The sequence below is a fragment of the Rhinoderma darwinii genome, chromosome 8 (genome assembly GCF_050947455.1).
Source record: "Rhinoderma darwinii isolate aRhiDar2 chromosome 8, aRhiDar2.hap1, whole genome shotgun sequence".
NCBI lineage: Eukaryota > Metazoa > Chordata > Amphibia > Anura > Rhinodermatidae > Rhinoderma > Rhinoderma darwinii.
In genome coordinates, this window is record NC_134694.1 from 44,469,922 (window position 1) to 44,495,175 (window position 25,254).

Below are 25,254 nucleotides of genomic sequence, written 5' to 3' on the forward strand. Positions count from 1 at the left end.
TAAGAGTCTAGAAAGACACAAGGCCTGGTAAAGGCTTTGGCACGGATGGAGCTTGACATGGCAGATGACACCAGACGTGGCAGATGACACACTCGACTCCAACTAAAGGCTTAGGTTCAGGAAACAAACACGGCAACAGGAAGAAGGATGTGGGAACACTGGGAGCAGGAAACCACTAAGGGACCATTTGCAATACGAACATGGGTAGACAACAACAACAACGCTCAGGCAAGGGTTGGAAGGGTGGAGCCCTTTTATAGTCCACGATGATCTAGGGATTGGTTAGGGGACTTTTAGTAGGTGCACGCTGGCCCTTTAAGACCGGAGACTAGCACGCACCTACCTACCTTAAGAAACAGTTCAGAGCAAAACTTCGGTGCAAGCTGGCGTCTCCGAGTAGGGAGATGCTGGCAAGAAGGCGGGGTCTGCTGTCAAGGCCGTCTGTAGGTGAGGAACGGCGACTGCAGCTGTTACAGTACCCCACCCTATGCCTCCTCTTCAGATCCAGAGCGTAAGAGGAATTTTTTTAATGAGGTTAGGGGCATTAGGTTCTCTTCTGGCTCCCAAGACCTCTCCTCCGGATCGAACCCTTTTCCTGTCCACTAAATAGAAAGTCCTTCCTCCTACTCTTTTGTAGTCCAGAATCTTCTTCACCTCGAAGACATCAGAAGAACCGCTGGGAGCAACTGCAGAACTTGGAAATTTACTGTAGCGGTTCAGAACCACAGGCATAAGGAGGGACACGTGGAACAAGTTTGGAATCCTGAGAATAGGAGGCAGCCAAATTTTATAGGACACAGAATTTATTAGTTGCCAAACTTCGGAAGAACCGAGGAATCTGGGAGCGAATTTGTAAGAGGGCATCTTGAGACTAATGTTTCTAGAGGATAGCCCGCTCTTGACTCCGGGAGAGAATTGTGGAGGTACCTTTTATTTTTGTTATCGGCATGCTTTTCCATGTGGTCCACTGCTTGAAGGATCGCAGACTTTGTTTGTTGCCAGATGTGAATGAAGAATTAGCTGTCGGTACTTGAGTCATGGCTGGCACAGGAAGAGGAACTCGTGATGTTGGCTGTACACAATGTAGAAAGGAGAAGTGGCAGTAGACTCACTTTTTTTTTTAAACTCGTTTTCTAAGAACTGTTGCAGTAACAAGTATAAAATCAGTCACACATCTCTGACTGTAAAATACATCACATTGGAACAAATGTACATACAGAAAGTCAAGTAATGAGAACACAAAGTATATTCCATGAATACAAGATGCCATAAACAATGGCGCTTATATTGGTTTACATTGAAGTATGTATGATCATTACAATAAAAAGACAAAAAACAAGAACAGAAATAAAAGAAAACAAAACAGCCTGGGACCTATGTCACCCATGAGCATCTAATATATCAGGCACAACATGTTCAAGGAGATACACAATAAAAATGCGGGTTACCTATGTTACTACATCACAGTATCTGGTGAAACAGCAGAGGGGTTGACTGTCGAAGGGGAGTTGTTCCAAATATCCCAAACTTTAGAAAACTTAGTACTACAGCCACGATTCAGAAATACAACCTTCTCTAAAGGTTTTACAGAATTTACCAATCCCTTTCCAATGACCAATGGATGGAAGTCGATCATTCATCCAATGTTGTGCTATAGTTTTTCGTGCTAGAAGCAGAGATTCTCTCAAAAAAATTCTAGTATGGTGATTCCAGGTCTCCCCATCCAGTATACCAAACAAACATATCTTAGGACATCAAGGGATGCCTACATGTAATAAGGACGATAACAGGGCTAGTATGTCATTCCAAAAGACCCTAATGATGGTACATGACCACATCATATGCCAAAAATCTGCCTCTGGAACATGGCATCTCAAAAGCCTGAAGAAGGCAATCGTCCCATTTTGAATATCCTAACCGGGGTTAAATATGCCTTGTGTATTATACATAACTGGATCATTTTATTATTTGCGGATGGGGAAACCTGAAGATGAGACTCCAAAATATCATTCCAATCATCTGTCTGAATTGTAGGAAACCATTGTTTCCATCTACTTTCTACAGCAAGTGGTGTGGAATTCACCGTGATGGATAACAAATGGGTATAGAGAGCAGATATCAGGCCTTGTGGACCCTGGGAGTTAGGAATCCCTATCAGTGGGAAGGAAGAGATAAAGTTATTTCTCAAGTGATGGAATTGGGTTTGTAAAATATGACGAATCTGTAGATACCTATGAAAATGGATGCGTGGTATGTCATACTTATATGCAACTGAGTGAATGAAAAGAAGACATATTCATATAGGTCTCCTATAGTTCCAATAGCTGCGGATGACCGTGGTGGCATTAAAGGAAAGTAAGAAGCATTGTTCCATAAAGGCATTTCAGATACAATATCATTGTAACCCAGCTGCTTTTTCGCTTGTCTCCAAACCACACGAGCCAGCTTGTGTAGGGGCAAGGGTTTAATATGGGCAGGGAGAGAATTTACTTCAAGGGAATCGAGCAAACATTGTCTCCCAAGTACATGAGCCAAATGGTGCTCTGAGTTGGGAAGATCCTTTTCAGGCATCCAGGAACTTAAGGTTTTCAGCTGGCCTGCTAAATAATATGAAAAGAAATCTGGCAGAGCCGTCCCTGCCAGTGCCTTATGCCTTTGGAGCGTGGACAACCTAAGTTTGTTGAGAATTTCCCCAAATAAACGGTGATAACAAGGAGTTAAACTGTTTAAAAAAAGACTTTGGTACGACAACCGGACTATGCTGAAGGGCATATAAAAATTTAGGCAAAAAATCATTTTAACCAGGTTTATATGGCCAGATACCGATAAAGGCAGTTTATCCCATGTGTGAAATTTAGAACGGGTGAAGCCTAATAGCGGTAACATGTTTAACCCCTTAAGGACGCAGCCTAGTTTTGGCCTTCAGGCTCAGAGCCCATTTTTCAAATCTGACATATTTCACTTTATGTGGTAATAACGTCGGAATGCTTAAACCTATCCAAGCGATTCTGAGATTGTGTTCTCGTGACACATTGGTCGATATATTCAGTGTTTATTGGTGAAAAATTCCAAAATTTAGAGAAAATATTGAAAAAATAGCATTTTTCAGAATTTAAATGCATCTGCTTGTAAAACAGACGGTTATACCACCCAAAATAGTTACTAGTTCACATTTCCCATATGTCTACTTTTAGATTGGCATCGTTTTTTGAACATTCTTTTATTTTTCTTGGACGTTACAAGGCTTAGAACATAAACAGCAATTTCTCATATTTTTAAGAAAATTTCAAAAGCCTTTTTTTTAAGGTACCTCTTGAGTTCTGAAGTGGCTTTGAGGGGCCTATGTATTAGAAACCCTGACAAAACACCCAATTTTAAAAACTAGACCCCTCAAAGTATTCAAAACAGCATTTAGAAAGTTTTTTAACCCTTCAGGCATTTCACAGGAATTAAAGCAAAGTGGAGGTGAAATTAGCAAATTTCATTTTTCTTGCTGAATTTCAATTATATTCTATTTTTTTTCGGTAACACAGAAGGTTTTACCAGAGAAACACTGCTAAATATGTATTGTCCAGATTCTTCAGTTTTTAGAAATGTCCCACATGTGGCTCTACTGCGCTCGTGGAATAAAACACAAGCCCTAGAAGCAAAGAAGCACCTAGTGCATTTTGAGGCCTCTTTTGCGTTAGAATATATTTTAGGCAGCATGCCAGGTTTGAAGAGGTGTTGAGGTGCCAAAACAGTAGGAATCCCCCAATAGTGACCCCATTTTGGAAACTACACCCCTCAAGGAATAAATTTATGGTTGTTGTTACCATTTTGACCGCACAGTTTTTTCACAGCACGTATTTGAATTGGGCTGTGAAATGAAAAAAATTTAATTTTTTTCCAATAAAATGTCATTTGTGATCAAAATTTCTTATTTTCACAGGGAACAAAATACCCCATTTTGTTGCCCAATTTGTCCTTAGTGCGGCAATACCCCATTTGTGGTGATAAACTGCCGTTTGGGCCCATGGGAGGGCTCAGAAGGAAAGGAGCGCTATGTGTTTGTTGGAGTCCAGATTTTGCTGGATTGGTTTTCGGGTGCCATGTCGCATTTGCAGAGCCTCAGAGGTATCAAAGCAATGGAAACCCACCAGAAGTGACCCCATTTTGGAAACTACACCCCGCAAGGAATTAATTTATGGGTAATGTGACGATTTAGACCTTATAGTTTCTTCACAGAACTTATTTGAATTGGGCTGGGAATTAAAACAAAATTATTTTTTTCAAATAATATGTAGTTTTGGCTGAAAATGTCTTATTTTCACAAGAAACAAAATACCCCATTCTGTTGTGCAATTTGTCCTGAGTTACCCAATACCCCATTTGTGGCGATAAACTGCTGTTTGGGCCCATGGGAGGGCTCAGAAGGAAAGGACCACCATTTGGCCTACTGGGGATTTTCTAGTGCGAAGTCATGTATGCAGAAGCCCCTGAGGTACCAGTACAGTTGAACCCCGCAAGAAGTGACCCCGTTTTAAAAACTACACCCTTAAGGCATTCATCTAGAGGTGTAGTGAGGATTTTGACCGGAGACCTACACCCCATAAACTGTAATGTGGGTTCTCCCGGGTACGGCAATACCCTACATGTGGCTGTTATCAGCTGCCTGGGCACACAGCAGGGCCCAGAGGGGAAAGACGAGGGGGATAAGCTGTGCGGAGTGCATCAGGGTAAGTAAAATTGGGGTAAATTATAAACCAAGGGATGTATGATCAATTTTAAAACACTCTTTCATACAGAGCTCTGGTTGTTCGGGACACGTGTCGCATTCATATATTGTCGTTTGTGGATGTCTTGACAATAAAACCACTTTGATGATTTGAAGACGTGTGCTGTTGTCCTACTACTTCCTTGAAATTTACATCGTGCCGGAGTGGGTTTGCTTGGCTTGACAGCGTGCACCGCATCATACTCGGGATTAGTGCTGCTTCAAAAATCCTTTTTTTATTGATATATTGTGTCATCCCTTATCGCCCTCTTGCCAGTTTGGGGAACTTCTCCTGGAAAGTGTTGCCGCCCTGGTACGATGCGTGTGGCCCCGCTTCCAGAAGTACTGGGTGCCCTCCCTTCTTGGTCCCTAAAGATTAGGTTCTTGATAATCACCTCTTGAAATTCCAGGAAAGTTCCCCTCTGGCCTTGCAAAATGTAAATATTTTTTTTTGTCAGAAAATCCTCTTTATGCCATTTTTTTTTATAACACAAAAGGATTTATCAGAGAAACGCAACTTAATACGTATTGCCCAGATTCTGCAGTTTTGAGAAATATCCCACATGTGGCCCTACTGCGGTAATGGACTGAAGCATCGGCCTCCGAAGCAAAGGAGGACCTAGTGGATTTTGAGGCCTCCTTTTTATTAGGCACCATGTCCGGTTTGAAGAGGTCTTGTGGTGCCAAAACATTGGAAACCCCCCAAAAGTGACCCCAATTTGGAAACTAGACCCCTTGAGGAATCCATTGTAGTTTTCTTGGGGTGCATGCGGCTTTTTGATCAGTTTTTATTCTATTTTTAGGTGGCGTGGTGACTAAAAAAACAGCAATTTTTTTTATAGCGTTCACCGTGCGCAATAAATGACATATTCACTTTATTCTGCGGGGCGATACGATTATGGCGATACCCTATGTTTTTACAGTTTTTTTATGTCTTATGGCGTTTGCACAATAAAATACGTTTTGTAAAAAATCATTCACTTTTTGTGTTCCCTTATGCTAAGCGCCAGAACTTTTTTATTTTTCAATCAATAAAGCTGTGCGAGGACTTATTTTTTGCATAACGAACTGTAGTTTCGATCAGTACCATTTTTAGGTACATGCGACTTTTTGATCTCTTTTTATTCCATTTTTTGGGAGGTGAAGTGACCAAACAATTGTGATTGTGGTACGGTTTATTATTATTTTCTTTTATGCCGTTCACCGTGCGGGATAAATAACGAAATAATTTTGTAGTTCAGGCCGTTACGGACACGGCGATACCAATTATGTATAGTTTATTTGTTATATATTTTTATTAATAATAAATGACTGATAAGGTAAAAAGGGGGATTTCTACTTTTAATACTTTTAAAACTTTTATTTTTACACAGCTTTTTTTTACTTTTTTTTTTACTTTATTACTTTGTCCCACTAGGGGACTTGAGGACAGGAGGTCCTGAACGCAATTCTAATACACTGCACTACATGCGTAGTGCAGTGTATTAGAACTGTCAGCTACTCACTGTCAGCAAGCATAGTGGGTCCTGACTTTGTCAGGACCCACTAGGCTTCCGTCTATGGCATAGCCAGACGCCATTGTTTGGTGTCCAGTTGCCATAGTCACCATCTCCGGCCACTATCGTGTAGCAGGCCGGCGATGGCAGCTTAACCCCTAAAAAGCCACGATCTCTATAGAACGCGGCTTTTAAGGGGTTAATCAGCGGGGACACAGCAATCGGTCCCCGCTGTAGGAGCTGTGACAGCTACTGTACGAGACAGCAGCTGTCACAGCTCCTGTATGTGTCGGGAGGACGGCCAAAACGGCCGTTACTCCCGAGACGTACTATTTGGTCATGGAGCGCGAACGATACATCTACCATGACCTAATAGTACGTCCAGGAGCGGGAAGGGGTTAATGAAAGGTCAACATTTGTAAGTTTAGTTATAAATATGCCAAGATATTTGAAATTGTCTAAAAGAGGCAACGGGGACAGCTCAGACAGGCCAGGGGGCTGTACTTTGGACAGGGACATAAGCGATAATTTCCCCCAATTAATAGAAAGACCGGAGTATTGTCCAAAACTTTCAATAATATTAATAACCGAGGGAAGGGTATCCTGCACTCTATCCATGAAAAGCACCATGTCCTCTGCATAGAGACCAATGGTGTCCGTACGATCTGCTATGGTTATACCTGTCATAAGTGGAGAGGAACGTATCTTCAATGCGAATGCCTCAATTGCCAAACTAAATAGAGTAGGCGATAAGGCCATCCCTGACGTGTACCCCTTTGAAGAGCAAATTACGGGGATAGTATATTCTTCACCAAGACAGTAGCCTGGGTTGAAGCATATATTATTCGAATCTATTTACTAAAAACTGGACCGAAACCAAATTTTTCCACGCAAGCAAATAAAAAAGCCATACAATGGAATCAAAAGCCTTTGTTGCGTCCAGAGAGGCCAAAGCCCAAGTGTTGTCCTGCAATGTACTACATTGAACTATCGTCTGAACCCTCCTAATACTTATGGATGTGCTTTTACCCGGCATGAAGCTGGTTTGATTCCGTCTTTGAGCAAGGATTTTAGTTAGGATCTTATAATCAACATTTACCAGCGATACGGGGCGGTAAGAACCACAGTCCAAGAGGTCCTTTCCGGGTTTAAGCAAAACCACTATGGTGGCATCATAAAATGTAGATGGCAATGCCCCAGAAGCAATGGCAGACTGAAAGACATTCTGTAACCGAGGTGTTAAATGGTCACTGTATTTACTATAAATCTCTATAGGGAGGCCATCTGGACCAGGAGGCTCACCCTCCATAGGGGCCTACTTCTACTGGATAGAGTCCGGAGAGTGAGAATAACTGGATTATGATCCGATATTCCCCAAGGACCATGTTTTATAGAGGCCATGTGCAGTACCAAATCAGGCGTCCCAAACATATCCAAGCGTGATAATGTGCGTCTTGTTGAGGAATGACCGGTATATTCTAAGAATTCGGGAAAATTAAAACGCCACAAGTCCAACCATCCAGTGCCACCTATAAATGTAGATAAAGTAGTATTTGTTGTGCTGCCCACACTATACGTCATGGAATCACGAAATCTATCTAAATTGCTGTCCATTAAGAGATTGAAGTCCCCCATGCAAATCACAGTAGCATCTGGATAGTCAAGGGAAAAATTAACTGCCCAATGTAAAATTTATAAATGCATAAAATAATATAGCCTTTAGAGTCAATCTCAGCATAGGTAAAGATCAACCCCTCCTCAGAATTCCTGCGAGTCACCTTAGCCTCTTATCGTAGCGATCTATGAACCAGTAAGGACACCCCCCTAGAATTACCGATATGAAACGAATGTGCAGACCACTGAACCCATGGCTTATTCAGCCATCTAGCCGATTCCAATGTCAAATGTGTTTCCTGGAGACTCAGGATATGAGGCACATATTGTCTGATATGGAAAAATACCTTTACTCGCTTAAAGGCATTGTGTTGGCAGAAAAACATGTTTTGTTTTTTTTTAATTAAACATTTAGTGTGTGGGTGATTAAACATTGTTCAAATTTTTTTTATTTTTTTCACGGGTCAGGAAATATTATAAATTAATTCTAATTTATAATACTACCCATTTTTGGTCACTAGATGGAGCTATTCCCAAAATTGCAGCGTTGCAACATTGAGTTAAAAGCCCTCGCTCTAGTGAGCTCTCAGCGTCCCCCCCTCCTTTATCCTGGCTAGTGCCGGGATAAACGAGGGGTTTGAACGGTGTAATCTCCTACACTGTGTGTCGCCATTTTTTGAGCTAACACACAGTGTAGTAGGTTTACATACAGTAGTAAACACACACAAACACGAACATACATTGAAATCTCTTACCTGCTCCTGCCGCCGCGGCTCCCTCTGGCCCGTCCGCTCCGTTTGCTGCCGCTGGTCCAAGTGCACAAATCCGGAAGCCGCGACTGGAAGTAGTAATATTACTGTCCGGCCGCGACTTCCGGTCCACAGGAAAATGGCGCCGGACGGCGCCAATTTCGAATTGGACTGTGTGGGAGCGGCGCATGCGCAGTTCCCACACAGACGCCGTACACGGAAGTCAATGGGACGGGAGCCGTTCGCAGTCCCTATGGGACTGTGGCTGCCGTATTCCATGTCTGTATGTGTCGTTAATCGACACAGACAGAAATGGAACAAAAAATGGCAGCCCCCATAGGGAAGAAAAAGTGTAAAAATAAGAAAAAGTAAAACACAAACACACAAATGAATATAAACGTTTTTAATAAAGCACTAACCTCTTTAACATATAAAAAAATAATTTGTGATGACACTGTTCCTTTAAGTGGTGTACCTAGCCCCCTAACATTCCAGGACATGCATACAATGTTATCAGTCATTCGAGTAGATATATAATGTGTAGATAACAGCACCACCTTGATATACCTTGCTGAAATAAGATATCAATGGAAGTCCAGTATGCAAATTAGGGAAGGAAATATCTCCCTCAACTAGGTCCTGAATAAAAGGAAAAAAAAAACACAAACAAACATAACTCGCAACATAGCGCAAAGTAACAGTATCCTTTACAGAAAGGACCAACTTAGAAATACAGGGGTTACCACCGCTATACATAACGGTAGGTAAAGATGTACATATGGACGATACCCGGAGCTCCCATCCTTAGGCATATCAAACATATATCTGTGGAGCAATGAAATGAAATCACCATAAACACAGGAGAATCAAAACATTTAGCAATGAAAAGCCAAAAAGGATATGTTGAAGAAGCCGTCTCAAGCAGATATCACCTGCTAGTTAAGTTCTCGGTGGAGGTGGATGAATTGGAGCCAGTCCATGGCTTCCCCAGGAGTAGTGAAAAAGACTGATGATCCACCATGTAGAATGCGTAAACGAGCCGGATACATCATGGAATACACTATTCCACGATCCCTAAATCTTTTCTTGACTTCGGTAAACTGAGCTCTTTGCTTTTGAAGATCCACTGAGAAATCCGGGAAAATACACTGTAGAATTATTGTGCTGTATAGGGCCCTTCTGTCTGGCCAGACGGAGAACCATGTCACGATCCTTGCAGTTAAGTAGACGAGCCAGGAAAGGTCTAGGTGGTGCTCCAGGAGCAGGGGGTTTCGCTGGGACCCTGTGTGCACATTCCACGGCAAACATCAGGGAGAAGTCATCACCCAGGATGTCTTTTAGCCACATCTCCAGGAAACGGTATGGGTACTGACCCTCCGCACGATCCGGTAGACCAATAATACGTATATTTCGGTGTACCCGGTTCTCAAAGTCATCCATTTTTTGTTGCCCTGCATCTGCTTTGTTGGACACAGAAGAAAGTTTAGACGCCATTGGAGAAACTCTATCCTCCAATTGGGAAACACTAAACTCCACCTCCGTTAAGCGGCCACATATAGATTGCAGATCTTGTCGCAGAGGACCAACATTCTTTCTCAATTTTGAGCTCTTCAATTTTACCCGTCCGTGAGGTCTTACAAGCCGTGATAGCCTGGAGTAATTGGTGAGATACTTGACGCAGGGTAGGTTCCTCTTCCTGCTCATTTCCCGAAAGACTAGCACGTGGTGGATCCACAGACGTAAGTGTGTTACATTGTAAGGATCTAGTGCCTTCTGGAGGATCAGTTCTAGCAAAGTCTTTTAATTTCACTGAGGCAGAGGGTCCTTTAGCGCGATTGGTTGTCGTAGTGAGAATAGAAGACAGGTACTGATGTCTAAGGTGAAACGTACAGTATCTTTTAATATAGAGAAATGGGTGTATGTCTCAGGAGATAAATCCCGCAAGTTAAAGTAATAAAAGTCCAGAAAATGTTAGCAAATTTTAGCAAAGAGTCTCCAGCTGTGTATCAGATAGCAATATAAAAGTCAAGAAGATAGGATGCGTCCTCTCAGGCTGCCATCCAAGCTACGCCCCCAGGCAGTAGACTCAGTTGTATGATTATTGTAAGAGAAACGAAATGATGGAGGTATTTCTCTAATATTTGATTGGTCCTCTCCACTTGACCATTAGACTGTGGGTGATAGGCAGAAGAAAAGTCCAGCTTTACATCTAGCAGGTTGCACAGGACTCTCTCCAGAATTTGGACGAAAACTGTACACCCCGATCTGAGACAATATGCAGAGGTAGTCCATGCAGACGGAAGATGTGCAAGATGAATAGATTTGCCAGACGAGGAGCTGATGAAAGACCAATCAAAGGAATAAAATGTGCCATTTTAGAGAAACGGTCCACCACTACCCAGACCGTAGTACATCCAGCTAAAGGAGGAAGTCCATAGTGATATGCTGCCAAGGGGCATCAGGGCAGGCAAGGGTAGGAGCAGACCAGCAGGTTTTTAATGGGTAAACGTGTTCGAGGCACAGTTCCTACATGAGGAAACATAGTACACAACATACCTAGGCAGTGTGGGCCACCAGTAATGAAGAGTTATCAAGTCCTGTGTCTTACGCACACAAGTGCCAAGCCAGTCTGGAGCTGTGTCCCCAGCTGAGAATTTTCCTCCTCTCTGCAGGATGAACAAAAGTCTTTCCGGGAGGAATGTCTCTAATTTGCAGAGGGTTAGAGGTAATAATCCTAGAAGGATCTATGATATATTGAGGAATTTCCTCAGTCATTTTATTCAAATGATCGTGACAGGGCATCAGCCTTCACATTCTTGTCTGCAGGACAGAAGTGAAGCACAAATTGGAATCCAGCGAATTAAAGCGACCATCTGGCTTGGCGAGGATTTAGTCATTGTGCAGACTGCATGTACGTGAGGTTCTGGTGTTCCGTATAAATTATGATAGGATGAATAGCGCCCTCCAGCAAATGTCTCCACTCCTCTAAGGCCAGCAACTCCCGGTCCCCGATGGAATAGTTGCGCTCTGCAGGAGAGAATAATTTTGAAAAGAAGCCACAAGTCACAGTCTTGCCTTTTGGAGTGTCTTAGACACAGCAGTGTTCCTCATCAACAGAAGACGCATCCACCTCCAGATAGAACTGCTGAGATGCGTCAGGATGATTAAGAACTGAGGCTGAGGTGAAATCGCTCGAAGTTGGTAAATGCTGACTCTGCCTAAGGAGGCCAAACCTTGGCGTGCACACCCGTCTTGGTGAGAGCAGAGATTGGAGCAGCCTGGGAAAAATTGCTGGTAGAAGTTGGTGAATCCCATAAATCGTTGTATAGACTGAATACCCTGTGGACGTGGCCACTGTAAAACGGACTTCACCTTTTCTGGATTCAACTTGAGTCCCGGATCAGAGACAATGTAGCCCAGGAAGGGCAGAAAGTTCCTCTCGAACACACATTTTTCGAGATTAGCATATAGGTTATTCCCCCTTAACCGCAAGAGAACTTGGCGAACATTCTTCTGATGCGTCGTCAAATCGGGTGAGTAGATCAGGATGTCGTCCAGATAGACCACCACACAGACATACAGCAGATCCCAGAAGATGTCATTTATGAATCCCTGGAACACTGCTGGAGCATTACACAGTCTAAAGGGCTTCACGAGATATTCGTAGTGACCGTCTCGAGTGTTGAATGTGGTTTTCCACTCGTCCTTGGCCCCATGCCCACGAATTCTGTCTAAGAGCTCTGAGATTAGCAGCAAGGGGTACTTTGTTTATGACCGTGATTTGGTTGAAACCTCGGTAGTCTATACATGGACGAAGGGATCCATCTTAAAGAAGATTCCGACTCCCGCTGAGGAAGAAGACTTCCAGATGAACACTCTAAAGGTTCCCTTTAATGTAAGCAGACCTGTCTTGGGTCTCCGGCAGGGAAAGAGGATAGACTAGTCCACGAGGGGATGAGACTTCAGGGAGCAGTTCAACAGGACAATCATAGTCTCTACCTCCTTCTTGCTAAAGACGTCCGCAAAGCTGGCATAATGTGTGGGTAGATCGGGAGTGACTGAGGCAGTGGAGGCAAAACAGGACAAACCTGTGGCAGACCCCGGTGAAGACACTTGGATCCCCATTGGAGGACTTCTCCAAAACACAAGTCGAGAACCAGAGTGTGCAAACAAAGCCAAGGCAGGCCCAGCAGAATAGGTTTGATAGCTTTAGGCAAGACGAGAAAGGCAATCTGTTCCGAGTGAAGAACTCCGACTTGTAGTGTCAGCGGTTCAGTGACGGGTACAATAGGATCGGGCAATGGTAGTCAGTTCACAGAGAAATAAAATTTGCAGCTGCTTCAGTATCCAGATAGGCAGAGGCGAAGTGTGATATCTCTCTAGAGAAAATGATTACAGGAATAGTTAATTTGGGAGAGGGTTTGTCATTTGGCGTCGTTCCACCTAGGGTTGTCTCTCCAACCAACCCTAGGTGCTGGAGTTTCCCGGCTGTTGTGGACATTTACTCACAAAATGGCCTTTCAGGCCACAATACAGACACAAATCTGAAGAGTGTCTGCACTGTTTCTCCTACTCAGACAGTTTGATTCTGTCTACCTGCATTGGCTCTTCAGGAGGAACAACAGGGGAAGGCAGTAGGAGTCTCTGGAATGAGGGTGCCAGTCTATAGAAACGACTTGAAGCTCCTGAGCACGTTCCTGAATCCTCATGTCGACCCGGGTCACCAACATAAGAGCATTCAAGGTGGAAGGAAGATTGCGAGCTACTAACTCGTCTTTGATGTTCGTGGACAGTCCTTGCCAAAAACTTGCCACCAAGGCCTCATTGTTCCACGCCAGCTCCGCCGCCAGTGTACAGAAGGAGATTGCATACTCTCCTATCGTTGACTCCCCTTGCTTGAGGGCAGCTACAGAGGATGTTCGGCCCGGTTCCTTGAACACTGTACAACAAGTTCCTAAAACAATGATAGATCCGAGAATTCTGGGCACTCCCTTTCCAAGATGGAGTTCGCCCAAGCCAGGGCTTTGCCAGCCAGAAGATAAATAATGAACGGTACCTTTGCCTCATCAGAGGGGAATAGATGAGCACGTAGTCTAAAGTGGATCGTACGTTGATTAATGAAACCTCTACAGGCTCTAAGATCTCCGTCGTAGCGAGGCGGGAGATGTAGCAAAACTGTAGATCCGGAAAAGGCAGGAGGGGTAACGGGTAGTGAAACAGAAGCAGCATCCAGAGGGGGTCCAGGAGGATGATCCAAACGAGTGATGATAGATTTTACTGTCAGTAGGAGCTGATCCTATGTACACGCAGGTCATGCGTGTCCGTTTGCATCACCTAAAATGCCATCTTAGGTTAGCCAGCGGGTTCAATGGCCTGAGCATGCGGTCACGGTCCTGGGGTGTGTGGACCCACTAGGCCGCTCCGCTGTAGCGGAGTGGCAGCTGGCCAAACAACGGTCTATATAAAGTCTTTATCACAAGAATACCTGTAAGAGTCCAGAGAGACACACTAGGTGTAGCAGAGGCTTTGGCACGTATGGTGCTTGACGTGGCGGATGACACCCGACATGGCAGATGGTACCAGACGTGGCAGATGACCTACTCGACTCCAACGAAGTTAGGCTCAGGAAACAAACACGGCAACAGGATACAGGAAGCAGGATATAGGAACACTGGGAGCAGGAGACAACTAAGGGACCGTTTGCAATACGAACATAGGTAGGCAACAACAACACTCAACCAAGGAGTGGAAGAGCGGAGCCCTTTTTATAGTCCTGGATGTTCTGGGGATTGGTTAGGGAACTTTTAGTATGCGTGTGTGCTGACCCTCTAGGGCCAGGACAAGCACGTGCACCTTAGGAAACAGTCCAGAGCAGGACGCTGGCAAGAAGCCAGGGGTCTGCGGTTGCGGCCATCCAAAGGTGAGGAGCGGCGGTGGTCCATGACCACAGCCGTTACAATTACTACTGACTACGACAAGTGATACCTGCCTATCTTTTTCCCCCAGAGTTTCCAAACATTCCTCTGGTGATGAGTCTGTTGTGGAGGATTAAGTTACTCCTTGTCTGCACTGGATGGTACTGCACCTCAACTGACTTATCACAAATACAAACCAGTGCTGCAAAGACATTTTTAAAGGTTCTCTAGACCTGGGCCCAGCTCTCCTGCACCATCCTCATCAATATTGGAAGGATTCATGAGCCCTCTACGGCCGCTCTCACCTCCAGATCCGAATATTGCATCTTTGCGAATGGATACAAAATTAGCGAAACTACTAATGGCTATTAACTCCTGTCAGTCCATTCTGGTCATGAAGGTGGATGAGTTAAGGCAGGACTTTATTTTATGATATGCATAAGATTAAAGAGCCTCTGTCACCAGATTTTCAAACCCCTATCTCCTATTGCAGCTGATCGGCGCTGCAATGTAGATAACAGGAACGTTTTTCTTTTTCAAAAACGAGCATTTTTGGCCAAGTTATGAGCATTTTTATATTTATGCAAATGAGCATTTCTTATGGACAACTGGGCGTTTTTAATCTTATTTCCAACTGGGCGTGTATTGTGTTCATTACATCTGGGTGTGTTTACTTGTTTTACTAGCTGGGCGTTGTGAATGGAAGTGTATGATGCTGACGAATCAGCATCATCCACTTCTCTTCGTTACCACCCAGCTTCTGGCAGTTCACAGACACACAGCGTGTCCTCGCTCGTCCGACACGATGACGTTTCTGTGGGAGGAAGTGAGTGACGTCACAGCATCATACACTTCCATTCACAACGCCCAGCTAGTAAAACAAGTAAACACACCCAGATGTTAAAAACACAATACACGCCCAGTTGGAAATAAGATTAAAAACACCCAGTTGTCCATAAGAAAGGCTCATTTGCATAAATATAAAAATGCTCATAACTTGGCCAAAAATGCTCGTTTTTGAAAAAGAAAAACATTACTGTTATCTACATTGCAGCGCCGATCAGCTGCAATAGGAGATAGGGGTTTGAAAATCTGGTGACAGAGCCTCTTTAAGGAACGTACCACTGAAACGGAGTGTAGTATCTCTGATGTGGAGGACGTATTGTGCCCTATTCCGGAGCAAATCTCTACCCTAGAAAGACAAATCTCTGCTTCCATTGATAGAGCTGATGACTTTGAAAACCGTCCGAGTCTCAAATCTCTTCTAGATGCGGATATTTTTTCCTCATGTTTTACCATCGAAAGGGAGCACTGTGTTCCTGCTCGGCCTGGCCCACCTGGAGCCTCTCTTAGAACACTTCTAGCCCATCTCTTACACTTCTGAAAGAGGGATGTCATTCTTCAAGCTATCAGAAAAAAAGGGGACATCATCTTCAATGGGCAGCGTATGTTTTTATCCAGACTTCTCGGTTAATATACATAAACAACGTACCCAATTTACGGAGACACGTAAGAGATTGAGAGGGGTTACAAATATGCCATGTTGTACCCGGCCAGGTTGAGGATTGTGGACGGTCCTAGTACTATATTCTCAACGAGTCCGAAAGAGGCCCTGGTATGGGCGGAAGCAGCACCCGCCCCCCCCTAATTGGCAAGGAGGACCCTTCCACGTCTTCCACGTGAGCTGTTCCACAGATTCGTCTCAAGCAGCTTCACCTTCCAGATGACTGGTGCAATGTCGCTACACTGCAGAATTGGCAAGAATTCTTATGTTCTACTTGTAACTTTTCCCTTCATGGTCAGGTCTCAGGACTCTGCTTCTAGTTGTTTGTATCTTAGTGACCACTGTTCTCAGGTTAAACAGTTAGGGTATGTGCACACACACTAATTACGTCCGTAATTGACGGACGTATTTCAGCCGCAAGTCCCGGACCAAACACAGTGCAGGGAGCCGGGCTCCTAGCATCATACTTATGTACGATGCTAGGAGTCCCTGCCTCTCCGTGGAACTACTGTCCCGTACTGAAAACATGATTACAGTACGGGACAGTTGTCCTGCAGCGAGGCAGGGACTCCTAGCATCGTACATAAGTATGATGCTAGGAGCCCGGCTCCCTGCACGGTGTTCGGTCCGGGACTTGCGGCCGAAATACGTCCGTCAATTACGGACGTAATTAGTGTGTGTGCACATACCCTTAGTGGGTATAGGTCTACACTTTTGGTTGCAAGTGCTAGACAGGGAATTTGTTTTATATCTTTTTTGTACTATTTAAATTGGGATTGTTTTTATGTATTAATGTAGTCTTTGTACAACTGCGTTTAGTGTGTGTGTGTGTGTGTGTGTGTGTGTGTGTGTGTGTGTGGTTTTGACTCACCCCCGTTTTGTTCCTTGTCGCAGATGGTTGCAGGCACTTGTATTTCCTCTAAAGATATTATGGCACGGATTTAAACTTTTGAGCTGGAATGTGCAGGGGCTAAACTACATATTGAAATGAGAGGTGGCCCTGGATTTTGCTTAAAGGAAACACACTTCACTGGGCAGAAGATCCTCACCCTTAAAGAGCTTGGGTTGCCAGAGGATACCATTCCACTTATTCCACCTACTCACGTGGAGTATCCATTTTGATAGCCAAAAGTCTCCCTATCGAGGTGTTGTAAGTTGCCTGTGAACATTTTGGATGCAATTTCCTGTGTGCCCTCTCCTCTGTGTGTAGGGTATTTTAATGCTGTAATAATATAGAGGGAAATGGGAGGAAACCTCCAGCTCACCAATCTGACACTCCTGTGTTCGTAATCGCCCGGGTCAGCCGCGACGGCACACGGCAGCAATTGTAGAAAAAAAAATAGAGACGATCCAGCGATTGTGATATCCAAAATAGGAAAAACTAGGTTTCCACTTTATTAGATGCAAGCTATCCAAGCTTGAAATTAGAACACCAGGAGGAAAAGACAGAGTGGTGATATGCGGCAATAAATTAGCCTACGCGTTTCAGGCACTAGGCTGTGCCCTTAATCATGCCTGATGCCTCTGTGGATCAAACGGGGGGTCCGAACTCCGCCTCTGCACATCTTAACTCCTGGTCTCTAACTCCCCACCTTGCTGATGTGTGGCATTGGAAATTCCTGCTGCATAGGCAACGTACCTATTATTCCTCATCGCATAAAACGTTCTCTAGAATTGACGTCGCCTGGACTTCCCCAGATTTCCTGCCCACCATTACGTCTATAGCTTTCAATCCTAGGGGTATCTCAGACCACTCTGCCCTTTGCTTAATTTTTTTAGGCAGGCCCTACGATTGACTTGAATGTTTGGAAATTTCATCCTGCCTGGTCAACTTCTCCTGGGGTAAGACTGTGATCTCTAAGGCACGTGACCATTATTGGGAAAGTAATTCCTCACACCCAGACCCCTTAGTTAAATGGGATGCATACAAAACCACAATCAAAGTGGCTTTTATAGCAGACCTGCACATCTCAAAACCATTTTCCCTCGAGCGTGGCACTAGGCAGCGGTGTCCGCTATGACCACTGCTGTTCGCTCTTGCCATTGAACCCCTGGCTGTGGCCATTCGTCAAGCCTCAAGCATAGAGAGCGTTGTTAGAGGCTCCCTTACTGAAAATGTCTCACTATATGCTGATGACACTATAGTCTAGTTAGCGGATGATGGTCCCCTTGCTTCTTTACTGGATCTTATTCAGACCTTTTGTGTTTTTTCTGGGTTATTGGTTAACTAGTCCAAGTCTGTCCTGTTCCCTAGGTATTGCCCTAAACAGACCCTACCAATTCCTCTTGTAATAGCCCCCCAATTTAAAAATCTCGTGATTCTTTTAACTTGCTGGATTTCCCTATACTCAATATAGATCCCTTGGTTGAGGCCACTGAGCGTCATTTATATTTGTGCCGTAATCTAACACTATCGTTATATGGCAGAATTAATATGTTTAAAATTATTTATTTACCCAAGTTCCTTTTTATTTTTTTCACGCGTGTCCGATATTGTTGCCCAAAAAGTTTTTTAACAGTCTGGATGGTATCATACTCTCCTTTTACTGGTGCGGGGGTCCCCCTAGATTCACCCTTAACCTCCTCCAAGCGCCTAAGTCCCTGGGAGGGATGGCAGCTCCCCACTATTACCTTTTACTATCTTGCTTCACAGTTTGTATATGCCCGGGGGTGGATTGACATTGATAGGGACATTGCTGCTACAGCATTGGCGGGGGCACTTATTAGCTCGTATGAAAGCCATACCATCTTACTATATAGATATAGGTTGCCATGTCCGATGGCCCTTCCGCTTCAAACGATTGCCCAAGTTCGGAAGATTGCACATGATTTGCTTGCAGATCCTGAAGCCTCCTCATACTCTCCTACAACTCCCTTATGGGTCAACCCCCATTTATCTCACCTGGAGTTTTTGCCAGGGGCGGTACTTTGGGCGGGGGCCGGAATTACATTTTTGGGTCAGCTGTACTCTGCTGATACCGGATTTGTCTTTTTTACGGAACTTGGGGATAGGCATAATGTATCCAAAAATGCCTTTTTTGACGACCTACAATTGCGACATGCGTGTGTAGCCCAATTTGGCCACTAAACACCGAACCTCACTTACTTCAGGTTGGATGACCTCTTGGGCTCTCCGGACCTCCCTAAACTTCTGACTCAATTATACGCTCTATTGCAAACTGTGGGACCACGTCCGTTTAATAGAGCTTTTTCTGGATGGATTAGTCCAAGAGCTGTTGAGTGAGGAGTGGCGGGAGGTGGATTTATACTCCTTTTGATACTGCTGTGAGTACTAGGGATTAATCTCCTCATTCAATCCAGTTTTCTGCATAGAATCTACTATACTCCAGTACGTCTAAAAAGAATTGTCATCTCCAACTCTGATACATGTTTTAGCTGTAAATCTGATATTGGCACACATTTTCACTGTGTATGGCTGTGCCCTAAAATTTCACCCTTTGGGTTGTTACATTCCTTCATGATCACTTTCAATTTCCTAGGCTTCTTGTCCCCCAAGTTTGTCTATTGGGGATTATAAATGTGGTGGTGCCGGGATACTATGATAAGATATTTTCTTTTGATTTTACTTTGTTCTGTGCCAGAAAAGTAATTATGATGTAGGGGAAGGCAACTGAAGCTCTGAGTATTACAAAAGTATCTTAAAAAAATAAAACCCCTTTCTGACAAGTGACTCAACCATCTTATTTTCCAATAAGTTGTGTCTAGTACAGTGATCCTGTATTATTCAAGTTTCATAGCTGTTTCTATATTTGCCTGTATTAGGCCTCCGTTGAAGGCTGTTAGGGGCCTTCCTTGCAGATCTGGCCGAGATTACTGGAAACCATAGTGCAGCATGCTAACCTATTGTTTCCGGTAAGACCATAGACACCCCAACGGAAATCCGATGAAACCCATTAAAGTCAATGGAATTTGTTGGCCCCTGCTGGTGTCCGTGATGTAATGGACCGTTGTTCCGCATCTCTGACAGAGTAGATCAACGGAAAGCCCCAGGGCAGGTGTGAACATTGCCTTAGGAGAAACGACCAACTAACTAGATGCTTCTTACATCTTGGAATGCCTGTCTGCAGGTGGGAGTCTTAATAGCATTACATAATCTGCCAAAATGTATTCCAAGGGCTGTGATGTTGGACTATGTTTGGCAAGTGTCAATATATCATATAACACAGAATTTATTCATTAATTAAATAATTAATATGTTATACTGTTTAAAATAATTTGGAAAGCTGCATGACTCATTTAATTAGTACATTTATGCTTTGTGAGAAGTTCATTGCCCTGGGTTCTTTTGGATGATGGTAAGATCAGTGCTTTTAGATTAGAGGGCTTCTATACCTTGTGTGTAAATTAGGCTCAACTAATAGAACACATCACGTGCCCTAACTTCCAATGATGTACTGTTAGTATATTCAGATCCTGAGTGTGGATCTTGAGTGACCGTGGGAATTGTTTTTTTGTGTGCACTTTACATACTGGTCGCTCTGAATATGGAACATATCCAGAGAGATCTATATACAAAGAGCTGCGGTCCTGGGTTCAAATCCAACCAAGGACAACATCTGCATGGAGTTTGCGTGGGTTTCCTCCTGGTACTCCGGTTTCCTCCCACACCCCGAAAAACATACCAATAGGGAATTTAGATTGTGAGCCCCAATGGGGACAGTAAAAGAGGACCTCTGTACAGTGCTGCGTAATATGTTGGCGCTATATAAGTAACTAAAATAATACTTGTTCAGCCATGAGTACAGTATACAGTTGAAGTCATACGTTTACATACACCCTCACACGTGCGTGTTCGGTCCGTGATATACGGTCCGTATGTCGACCGCATTTCCCGTACTGAACACACTGCAGGGAGCCAGCCCTGCTTCCACAAGGAACTACTGTGCCGTGCTGAAAACATGATTACAGTATGGGACAGTAGTCCTGCGGGGAGGCAGTGACACCTACCGTCATAGAGAACTATGATGCTAGGAGCCTGGCTCCCTGCGGTGTGTTCGGTCCGGGAAACACAGCTGACGTGCAAACCGTATATCACGGACCGAACACGCTCATGTGAATCCGGCCTTAGGCACATACATTCAAATTTTAGTTTTTCACAATTCCTGACGTTCAATCCTAGTACACATTCTCTCTTTTAGGTCCGTTAAGATCACTACTATGTTTTAAAGGGGTTGTCCAGACTCGGGGCTGTTTTTTATACTAATGACCTATCCACGGGAAAGGTCATCAGTATATGATCGGTGGAGGTCAGACACCTGGACCCCGCGCCGATCAGCCGCTCTGGCTGCTTCCAGGCGCCTATTCAAGTGAATAGGAGCAGAGCTGCAGTAACCCAGCATGACCGCTATACAGTGTACGGAGCCTTCTGCTGCTCTCACCGACCCTGCATAGTTTCCGGCACCCGAAGGTAGCCGGAACTACTGTTGTTTTAATAAATGTAGCTAAATTGTATGTAAACTTATGACTTCAACAGTATATTAGGAATTTAAGGCACATATTCTGCTCAGTTATAGGAGCCATATTTACTATAGGCACTCTGCACTAAGATAGCTGAGGATCAACACCAAATAGTGGAGCTGGCTTTCATAATGCCTAATGCTATGGTCCCACTTTACCAACTAACTGGACATTGATTCTAAAATGTATTTTACATTATGAATAATTTTATTTTATGTTTCCCAATACAGGATATGGATTCATTTTCAGCTGCATCACTGGTAAATATAATTTTACATGTATTATTTTCCATAGGCAATGTGTGTTTTGGCATCTAATTAAGAAAGTGTCTAAGAGACCCAGAATCCGTCAAGAATTATCTATTTCACCTATTTCTTCTTTATACCATTTTTCACATCTTTAGTGTCTCGTATGATGAAATGTCACAGAATTAACTAGGAATCCAGGGGAGATGTCAATACTGAATGAAAAAAATATTGATATTATAATGTTCTTATGCGCACTTTGGATATATCTTTGTATATATATCAGACAATTGTGTTTGCTGTATGTCTGCTTTTGACAATCCGATTTTCTTAGACGTGTCCCTTGACAATAAAATAATGGGACACCTAGCAATGTGCTTCTAGCTGTAGGAAAACATGGCTCTAAGTGTTCACTTCCACTGCATATCGGGTTTGGCATATTGCGGATTGAGTTAACAGATTATTGGGAGGTGCTGGTGTAGACCCAGTGGTCGTGGAGCACATTGGCACAAAGGACAGTTATGGGTAGGGGGAAGGTCCTAAAACAAGATTTCAGGGACTTGGCTAACAAGCTCAGGGCAAGGACCTCAAATGTAGTATTTTCAGAAATACTGCCTGTACTACATGCCACACCAGAGCAACAGTGGGAGATTATAGAGGTGAACAAGTGGCTAAAGAATTGGTGTAGGAAGGAGGGGTGTGGGTTCTTGGAGAACTGGACCGACTTCTCTGTTGGCTACAGACACTACGGTAGGGAGGGGCTGCACCTGAATGGGGAGGGTGTAGCTGTGTTGGGGGGAAAAGATGAAAAGAAGGTTGGAGGAGTGTTTAAACTAGGGAATGGTGGGGCAATTATTGTATATGAATAGAGGAATGGGTAAGAACAGCTAATCGGAATAAGAAGAATAGTGATACGGATGAACATATAAGGTGCATGTATACGAATGCCAGAAGCCTCAATAATAAGATTCAGGAATTAGAGTTGACAAAGCTGGAGGAGAATTGTGACATAGTGGGGATAAGTGAGACATGGCTGGATGATAGATATGACTGGGATGTTAATATGCAGGGTTACAGTCTGTTTAGAAATGATCGGACTAATAAGAAAGGGGGAGGGGTTTGCTTGTATGTAAAATCTTGCCTAAAACCCACCCTGTGTGATGATATATATGATTATGTGTAGAAAAGAGAGGTAGAGCTTCAAACACATGTCGTCAGAAAAGTGGATTTATTCTCCCATCAGTAACGTTAATGTGTGAGTAAGTGACTGCACATAATAGTTACATAGTTTGTACGGTTGAAAAAAGACACATGTCCATCAAGTTCAACCAAGGGATGGGAAAGGGGAAGTAAAAAATTTCTACACATAGGAGCTAATATTTTTTTGTTCTAGGAAATTATCTAAGCCTTTTTTAAAGCCATCTACTGTCCCTGCTGTGACCAGCTCCTGCGGTAGGCTATTCCATAAATTCACCGTTCTCACAGTAAAGAAGGCTTGTCGCCTCTGCAGGTTGAACCTTTTCTTTTTCCAGACGGAGGGAGTGCTCCCTTGTTTTTTGAGGGGGTTTTACATGGAACAGGATTTCACCATATTTTTTGTATGTGCCATTCATATATTTATATAAGTTAATCATGTCCCCCCTTAGTCGTCTTTTCTCAAGGCTAAATAGGTTTAGTTCTTTTAATCTTTCCTCATAACTTAGATTCTCCATGCCCCTTATTAGCTTCGTTGCTCTTCTTTGTATTTTTTCCAACTCCAGGACATCCTTTCTATGAACTGGAGCCCAGAACTGGACTGCATATTCTAGATAAGGCCTCACTAATGCTTTGTAAAGTGGTAATATTACATCCCTGTCCTGCGAGCCCATGCCTCTGTTGATACACGACAATATTTTGCTGGCCTTTGAAGCAACTGATTGACACTGCATGCTGTTATTTAGTTTATGATTTACAAGTACACCCAGATCCTTCTCAACAAGTGACTCCCCCAGTGTAGCTCCCCCTAGGACATATGATGTATGCAGGTTGTTCGTACCAAGGTGTATATCTTTACATTTATCTACATTAAACTTCATTTGCCAAGTGGACGCCCAAACACTTAGTTTGTTTAAATCTGCCTGCAATTCACAAACGTCTTCCATAGTCTGAACTATATTGCATAGCTTGGTGTCATCTGCAAAAATAGAAATAGTGCTATTAATCCCATCCTCTATATCATTAATAAATAAGTTGAATAATAGTGGTCCCAGCACTGAACCCTGGGGTACACCACTTATAACTGGGGACCATTCAGAGTAGGAATCATTGACCACAACTCTCTGGATACGGTCCTTGAGCCAATTCTCAATCCAATTACAAACTGTACTTTCTAAACCTATAGTCCTTAATTTACCCATTAGATGTCTATGAGGGACAGTGTCAAATGCCTTTGCAAAGTCCAAAAATACTATATCCACAGCGGCCCCTCTGTCTAGGCTTCTGCTTACCTCTTCATAAAAACAAATCAGGTTGGTTTGACAGCTTCTGTCCTTTGTAAAACCGTGCTGGCTGTCACTTCTAATACTATTTATTGTCACATAATTCTGTATATAGTCCCTCAATAGCCCCTCAAACATTTTCCCCACAATTGATGTCAAGCTTACTGGTCTATAATTACCCGGCGAAGACCTAGAGCCCTTTTTGAAAATAATGATCTTTCAAGATATCTATGTGCTGAATAAATGAATGGAGAGAAGTGTATGACGCTGATTGGTCAGCGTCATACACTTCTCCCCACAATGCCCACGCCCAGTTGGGCATTAAGAAATGCATTAGCATAAATCTTAAATAGGTCATAACTCCACCAAAATTGATCGTTTATCTAAAAAAAAAAATCTACATTACAGCAGCGATCATATTATGTAGAAGATAGGGCACTTTTTAATGTGGTGACAGAGCTTCTTTAAAACCCTAGCAACGCCCCTGCTATCATGACTGGGTCTGTTACACAGGACTGGCGCATAGCAACTGTGGTGCCAATATTTAAAAAGGGGTCAAAAAGTTACACCAGAAACTATAGACCTGTAAGTTTAACCTCCATTGTGGGTAAAATATTTGAGGGTTTTCTAAATTCTATTCTCGAGTATCTTAATACAAGTAAACTGTTAACGCAGCGCCAACATGAGTTTATAAAGGATCGGTCATGTCAAACCAATCTAATTAGCTTCCATGAGGAAGAAAGTTCAAGGCGGTGGATGTAGTGTATCTAGACTTTTCAAAGGCGTTTGTTACTGTGCCGCATAAAAGGTTGGTATATAAAATGAAAATGCTGGGGCTGGGGGAAAATATGTGTAATTGGGTCAACAACTGGCTCACTAATAGAAAACAGAGGGTGGTGGTTAACCCCTTCCTGTCGCAGCCATTTTTCAGATTTTGATTTTCTCCTCCCTACTTTCCAAAAGCCATAACTTTTTTTAATTTTTCCGTTGATATAGTCCTATGAGGGCTTGGTTTTTGCG

The 25,254-nt window shown here is 43.4% G+C and overlaps 1 protein-coding gene across 2 annotated transcripts in view; it reads left to right on the plus strand.

Moving 5' to 3' along the window:
• Nucleotides 1–25,254, plus strand: part of PHKA1 (phosphorylase kinase regulatory subunit alpha 1) — a 453,374-nt gene that overhangs the window by 352,579 nt on the left and 75,541 nt on the right. For both annotated transcript variants that reach the window (XM_075835632.1, XM_075835633.1), the window contains one exon: nucleotides 21,743–21,772. In XM_075835632.1, the coding sequence (XP_075691747.1) occupies nucleotides 21,743–21,772 (30 nt within the window). The remainder of the gene's footprint in view (nucleotides 1–21,742; nucleotides 21,773–25,254) is intronic.